Here is an 8,242-nt window from a genome sequence, read left to right as displayed (position 1 = left end):
TTAGGGGTTACTTGGGGTGTCTTGAATAAGTGTATTTTTTGTCTTTTTAAATTAAAAAATTAAGAAAAAAAATATAGATGTTTGGATTAATTTTTTGAATTTTTATGAAAAAATGTGTAATAAAAAATTATAAAAATTAGTTTGTAGAGAAAAATTAAGATTGGGAGCTGTGCAGCTGTAATTGTTGACTTTTAGTGAATAATGTTAACTTTTTAAACAACTTTTTAACTTTTTGACTTTTTTTTAAGTATCCCAAACTTGATCTTAATTTTTAATAGTGCAACATTTATTTATTTTTTAAAGGTGCAACATTAGTTGATTAACTACAATGAAGTGAACGTTCTTGGGTGTAGATTTGCTTCTAGTTTGTACTTCGTATTTTATTTTTAGAATAACTGCTATAAAATTCGTGCCGATACGCAAGAGATTCAAAATTTTATTTAGAAGGGTTGGTTTGGCATAACCTATATAATCCATCTTTTTATCTTTTTATCTTTTTTTCATCACATCACCTCTCTACTTTTCTGCACATCTTTTCGTAAAAAGACAAAAAGTGCACTTTTTTAGGACACCCCAAACCAACCCTAAATAGTATCAATATTTTTTTGATAATTTATTAAAAAAAAATTGGGCAAATTACAAACACCCCCTCGAGGTTTAGTAAAAATACAAATCGCCCCATGAGGTTTGAGAAATTACAAATTGCCCCATGAGGGTCAAATTTTCATAACAAATTAGGAAAAATTAGGGGGGAATCTGTATGAAAATAAAAATCTCAGGGAGCAATTTGTTATGAAAATATAAACCTCAGGGGGCGGGATGTAATTTCTCAAACCTCAGGGGAGAATCTGTATTTTCAACAAATCTCGAGGAGGTGTTTGTAATTTGCCCAAAAAAATTGGAACGGGGTGGGTCATTGGTTCATCAATTTTTTTGCACAAACTTTATCTCTATTTTTCTTTTTAATATTTTATTAAAATATTTGAATTTGTTAAAAAAATTAAAATTTGACAAAGAGGAACAAATATGTGATTCTAATTGTGATATAAAAATATGATGTAGTATTGTTAGTAGGGAGTAGATCTTGATTATGATAGAGATTTAATGCGGTTATTTTTTTTCTATAAAAATACAATTCATAAAATGAAACAGTTTGGTGTCATATAATGCACCACAATAAACTTGATAACCTTATTAGCATTATTCTTGTTTCAATTTTGTTTGAATCAAATTTTTTTTTTCCCTAGTTTGATTTTTTGACTTATTTATGGTTGTGAGTTAATCTTAAGTTTTGTTTGACAACATCACTTTTTAGTCTAAAGCCCAAAAAATTACTAAAAACATCAAAAAAACCAATAACCTATACCAAAAAGTCAAAGATTCTTTTTTCTCTCTACTTGTTACACATCTTTTCATAAAAAACTAAAAAGTCATCCTAAATAATTTTTTTTACATCATATTTTAATCAAAAAACTGAAAAAATTACTAAAAAAATTTATACCCAAATGAAACCTTAGATTTTGATAAGAGTCAACACGGCTGCCCAAATCTATGGGTTGACCACTTGTCACATTTGAATGATTTAATCAATTTATTTTTTAAGTTTATGTGTGTAAATTATCAATAAAAAATTTAAAATTAATTTAATAATTATATCCATATAATTCCATTATCATGTTGATGTTTTTAGAAAAATAGATGATGTAAAAATTAAGAAAGTCAAAAACAATCCTAATAAAAAATTATAAAAAATTTGAATATTAATTTAAAAAATTGAATGAGATAAACCCAAAATCTGGGTTCATGTAGATCCAAACCATATGGAGATTTTTTTGACCAGCTTCTGGATCGGCCTGTAACTTGTTTATTAATAAAATATCACATTCTTTTCCACAATCCAAACAAATGGCAACAGAGCTTGAAGAGGGGCATGCATGTATGGTCACATAAAGTTTCGTTTTCTTATTTATTTTATTTTATTTTATTTTTTATTTTATATCATCGGATACATGGTAAAAATATTTTTTATGTTATTTTTTGAGTAATACTATAACGCTCATCACTAATCTCGAAAGTCCACGATTCGGTTCAGTAGGCTTTTATCGGCTCAGCAGGCTTCATATTAATAAATAGGTGTTGCTGTACTGGTCAAAAAATTAGACTTAATTTTCAAGCCTAGTTTTATGGGAATTAATTAGAATATATAAGTCAATATTTTTTTTATATCTTTTTTAATCATCAACCAATCATATTAGCTACATATTATTGTATTTTAAAAATGAATCTAAAAAATAGATTTAGAAAAATACTATAGATCCCATGTAAATTATCAAACCTCTCACATCGGTGTGGGACCTACATACATGTGATTTGTATAAGTTTCACACCTATATGAAAGGTTTAATAATTTATTTAGAATCCCTAACATAATTCTTTATATATCATTTCCTTAATAAATATACGTGAACCTACATCTTTTATGTGTTGTCATGAAAAAAAAAAAACTATGTAAAAAATTATGTACATATAATATTTTAGGGAAATGATCCCAGCACCCCCACACATTTGTGAGAGAGGGGAGGAGAGAGAGGGGAGAAAAAAAAAAAGAAAAAATATAATGTATAGTCACAAATTAATTGGGGGTTGTAGGGGTCAAAAAATGGTAAGGGTCTCAAGTATTTTCTAATATTTTATTAATTAATTTTTTAATGATTATTTTCAAATGAAAAACCAATCATAAATAATCACACAAACAATAATACAAAACCTTGACCAAACAACACAAGTAATACATAACATTTTTGTAATAGTTTTGTCACAAATACAAAAATCAATCATAAAATTGAATAATTAATACACATGAATAGATAGATCTTATATCAATTTATCTTCTATAAAATTTTATCGGTCTAAATATATTCTTTGATCGGTTTCTATATCCATGAAATTATTCTTTCTCATAAAGCTTAGAAGAGGAGATTGGGGGTAACAATAATACAACTACTTGAGTCGACATGCACATAGTTGGTCAATAAGCTTCCCTAAAACATGATAAGATGAACCATCTTCTTGTACTGCCTTCATAGCCACTTCTCCCAAACCCTGTGCTCTTTCCCTAGCCACCTTCCCTTTGCTTCCCTCTATCAACTCCTTCACTCCCTTGCAGATCGCGTGCCGCGAAACTATATCATCACCAGCAGCCTTACTCTCCAAATTTTGCATCTTCTCTATACCAATCCCGGCCTCGAGCCCATCCACGATAAACCTAGCATTCAAACCCTGCTCTGAAATTGGCATCATAGGCCATGCCATAATCGGCACACCAGCAGACAAACTCTCCAGCACTGAATTCCAGCCGCAGTGGCTCAAAAACCCGCCCGTTGCACGGTGTCCTAATATGCTTCTCTGTTCGACCCACTTCTTTGTGATTAAGCCCCTACCTTTCACTCTCTCTTCCATCCCAACAGGCACAGACCAAGTTGGAGACCTCACTGCCCACAAAAATGGATGCCCTGACTCCTCCAAACCATATGCTATTTCGTCAAGTTGGGCATCGGAGATGTCAGCTTGGGTGCCGAATGAGACATAGATGACTGAAGCAGGCATGGTATGCATCGAAAGCCACTTCATGATCATTTCGTGATTGAGTGAGATTTGGAATGGCTCGGTGTTGTCGCCGTAGAGGGACAGAGGGCCTATACACCATGCTTTGGCATTGTTTTTGTAGAATGATTCGAGGGATGAGACATGGTTTCCTTCTAATTCTAAGAAGCTATTGACAATCACACCCCAACTATTCATCTCTGCCTCAGCCACCTCTCCGATAAACTGACAAAATGGATCATCGTGCGGTGAGTTCACTCGCTCGGGCAAGTCTGCAGCGGTTAAAACAAATGGAATATCCATACCTGGCAAGTTCAAATAGAGTCAGAAAATTAATTCCAAAACGAATTTTTATACAAATAAGGACCAGAAACGCGGATAAAAATTAAGTCTAATAATGTTTGTTAAATTATTTAAAATCGTTCTTTAAATATGGACATATCACTTCTCTAACTTGAATTCCGATACCATGTTATTAGTCTCCAAAAATTAAGCTATTGGACAATAAGTTATATCAAAGAAAAAGTTTAAGAATATATAAATTGATCACAACACAAGACACAATAGTATTGTGCTCAATTTTGTAATTGATTTATGTACTAGTCAAAAAAATTATATGTCAAACTATTCAATAATCACTTGGACCATTTTGCAAACTATATATATCAATATGCATAATAAGAAAAAAAAAAATTGAAATAATATCCATACCTGGCAGGTACAGAGGATCAGAGCTTGAAATGTTTTCCAAATTTGGAGCATGGACCCAAGCACTTTTCACCAGAGCCATTGACAAAACACCCATTCCATGGAAAACAAGCCTAGGCACCCCAAAGGCTTGACATGACTGCAAAGTCCAACCCAGAAAGAAATCTGATACAACACAAATAGGAAGATCATTGGACTGTGACATGTTTTCAAGCACTTGTTCAAAGGGTTTTTGAAGCTGTTTGGTTGCTTGGAGAAAAGGCAAGAAAAATTCCATGGAGGGAAGTTGTGTGGTGTTCTCGCAGCCTTTTGGGAGGCCATGGATGGCCGGAAATGGGATCTCGGCGATGCCGATGAGGGGGTGATCTGCTGTGGATTGGGCAATTGAAATGGCGTTTGATGCGGTGGTGATGATTGTTACTTTGATATCTCTCTGTGAGAGAGCTTTTGAGAGGTCTAGGAGTGGAAGGGTGTGACCTTGTGCCATGAAAGGGAAGATTACTACATGGGTTTTCAATGGTGAAGCCATCTCTCACTCTCTCTCTCTCTCTCTCTCCTCTCCTCTCCTCTCCTTACCAGCCAGAAAAGATGCATGTGAACATGTATATAAGGAAAATGAAGAGCGAATGACACACACAGCATAAAAAAAATTACAACTATTTCAATACAAAACATGTAAGAAACTTTAACCCAAAAAAAAATAATAATAAAATAAAATAAAATTGTTTATAAAAATTATAAAAAAAATTCTATTTTTTAGGAGTAATTTTTGCATGCGGATAGGGTATATATCGGTCACTTTTGACAAAGAGGTTAAAAGTAATTTTTTGACTTTTAAACTTCTTTTGAGTTACATCTTCTTATTTTTTTACACATTTTTCTAAAAAAAGCTATAAAAAGCCAAAAAAAATTAACTTTTTACCTACTTTCCAAAACAATTAAGAGCAATGATTTATAGCTCTAAATTTGAAGCTCTAACAATGGCACTAATGATGTGGTATGGAGCCAAAAAAGAAAAAAGAAAAAAAGACACATACATCAAATCATTAATGAGTAAGGCCCACTTTCACATAAATAGAGCTTTGAGTAGAGCGCTCTTAAACATTTTTGAACAATCAAATTCTCAAAACAACTTATAATGTGATACTTTTTAGTATTGTGATTGACTTTGACAATAGGGCCCATTTATGTTGGATATTTAGAGAATTATAAGAGACATACATTTGTGATTGGTAGAAGATAGTATCGCATGATACCCTATTGACATATACAAAAATTTCTCACTTTTTAGACTCACTTTCTAGACTTAGTGATGTGTCAAGAAGAATAATTAGAGAATATTTAATTATCAACCAATCATCTTCTTGAGACATCATTAAATCTAGAAAATAAAACTAACTTTTAGTCTCGAATAGCAATGCCCATAAATTTATCTAGAAAAATTATGCGTGCAAAATTTAATTTTTTATATAGTGAAATTTATTAATACATGTTTTTCTTGATAATTTTTTGGATACTGCCTCGTTTGACAAGTGTATATTTTAGGGGTTATTTGGGATGAGTTAAATAAGTGCACTTTTTATCTTTTTATGAAAAGATGTGCAGAAAAGTAAAGAAGTGATGTGATGGAAAAAAGATAAAAAGATGGATTATTTTAAGGATGCCAAACTTGACCTTAATTTAAAAGTCAAAAAGTCAGTAAAAAAAGATAAACTCAGTAAATTATACAAAAAAAAAAAAAAAAAATTGCACATTTTTTTTTGTAAAAGTTAAAAACTTATCCCAAACATACTATTTTTTTGACCTCATATTTTAGCTAAGAGTATTGGTATTTAAGTCAAAAAATTAGAAGCACTTTCAAATTGAATGATATCACAACTAATTAAAATATGTAAGATAATTATCTCTCTTTTATCTTTTTTTATCAACCAATCATCTTATATAGGGGTGTTTTGGGAAGATAGTTAAAAAATGATTTTTTGATTTTAAAAAAAAAATGATTTTTTGATTTAAAAAAAAAAAAAAGAAATGATGTGATTCAAAATAAATTAAAAATTAAAAAGTGATTTTTAATTCACTTTCCAAACGAACCTTACACATCGCAAAAAAAATCTACAAAGTGAGAAAGTTTTGTGTGCAAATAGGGTGCCAAGCTAGCATGCTTACCTGGGGTGTTTTGAAAAGATGATTAAAAGTTATTTTTTACCTTTTTTGTGAGAGAGAAAAGTAGATTAAAAATTGAGAAATAACTTTTAACCCACTCCCCAAAATAGACTTCGATGCCTTCAGCCAATTAGAGACTAACAGCAACTCTGACATAAACAATTAATTTGTTAAATTGTAACAGAAAGTTTACCTCCATTCCTCACATAAATTTAACAGCAACTTTGTTTTTATCACATTTTCTATCTTCTCTCTTCTCTCTTTTTTATAGAAACAAATCCAGAAACATGCTCTCTTTTCATATATTTAAAAAAATAAATTACTTTTTCTTTCTCTACTCTTCTATATGCAAGATAAATTTTCAATCAATTGAAATTGAAATGGAAAATGAAAAAGTCTATGATACCAAAATTTGGGACCATAAAATTGGCCAGATTTCTATATCTATAGTGTGTATTTAAACTCTTTTTTATTGAATCACCTATCTATACACAAAAATTCTTTGAAAAGTGAAAAAATTATGAGTTGGTTCAAGAGTGTCATGTGGCCATACCTCTCACTAATTATAATTTATCATATCTACTTATATTCTTCAATCATTTCATACGAATTCATAGACCTCACTCCCTTCACGAATCAAAATATCATTGGGACACCACATAACGGTACTCAAAAACCAACCAATAACTTCTCCAAAAAATGAGCTTATATATCATTTTCTATTAATTAAAAAATTATTAAAACAACTTGTACCCAAACAAGACATTAGTGTTATTGCTATTTTATAAAAAAAATTTACCTATAAATCTCATCTTGACAAATGGTGATCTATTTAGTTCTAAGAATTTTTTTATAGACCAATTAGTCCCATTAATTTTGGACAAGTAAATTTAATATATTATTTAAAAATTAAATTTGCGGTTATACTCTTATTTTTATTATGTTCCCTTTTCTTCTTCTTCTTCTTTTTTTTTTTTGTTTTGGTGCTAAAAAGGTAAGGTGCACAATACATAGGAATCAAATTGGGATGAATTTTTATATAAAAATCTTTTTTATTTGAAAAACATTTCAAAAGGAATACAAAAATAATTTAAAATATGAGATTCTTCAAACATTTCAAAAAGATGTGGGATTTCTCAAACATATCAAAAGGAGTATAAAAACTACTTGGTAAGTTTTGACCCAATGTATAATTTCAAATTGTAATACTCCAATGTAACACTCAAACGTAACATTTCAAAAAAAATCTTAGTACAATACCCTAATGTAACACATAAAAAAACTTCTTACAACACTTTTCTCAGTCGTAACATTCCAATATAACACTCCAAAAAAACTTCTTAATGTAATTCTCTAATGTAACACACAAAAAAAACTTCTTAGTTTATTTTTTTTCCAAACGTAACACTTTAATATAATACTCCAAAAAAACTCCTTAGTGTAACATTCTAATGTAGCACACACAAAAACTCCTTAGTGTAACTCTCTAATGTAACTAAAAAAAAACCGTCTTAATGTACTTTTCCTAAATGTCACACTGTAATGCAATATTTTAAAAAAACTACTTAGTATAACATTCTAATATAATACACAAAAAAAAACTCCTTAGTGTATTTTTTTAAAACGTAACACTTCAATATAACATTCTAAAAAAATTCCTTAGTGTACTACACACGTACAAAAAAAAAAAAAAAAAACTCTTTGATATATTTTTCCCAAACGTAATGCTCTAATGTAACAAAAAAAAAACAAAAACAAAAACCAACTT

At 30.0% G+C, this 8,242-nt stretch overlaps 1 protein-coding gene across 1 annotated transcript; it reads right to left on the bottom strand.

The window, feature by feature from the left end:
• Window positions 1-2,768: 2,768 nt before the first annotated feature.
• On the bottom strand, window positions 2,769-4,952 carry LOC114311120 (putative UDP-glucosyl transferase 73B6). Its single transcript, XM_028257184.2, has 2 exons — window positions 4,315-4,952; window positions 2,769-3,908 (listed from the first exon to the last, which is right to left on the bottom strand). Exons 1-2 carry the CDS (start codon window positions 4,838-4,840, stop codon window positions 3,001-3,003), a joined length of 1,434 nt encoding a protein of 477 aa, XP_028112985.2. The 5' UTR covers window positions 4,841-4,952; the 3' UTR covers window positions 2,769-3,000.
• Window positions 4,953-8,242: the final 3,290 nt, after the last annotated feature.

This window comes from Camellia sinensis, chromosome 13, assembly GCF_055761805.1.
Source record: "Camellia sinensis isolate YWXY chromosome 13, ASM5576180v1, whole genome shotgun sequence".
NCBI classification, from domain to species: Eukaryota; Viridiplantae; Streptophyta; class Magnoliopsida; order Ericales; family Theaceae; genus Camellia; species Camellia sinensis.
The sequence above is the reverse complement of the archived record's forward strand: the minus strand, read 5'-3'. Positions and strand labels throughout refer to the sequence as shown.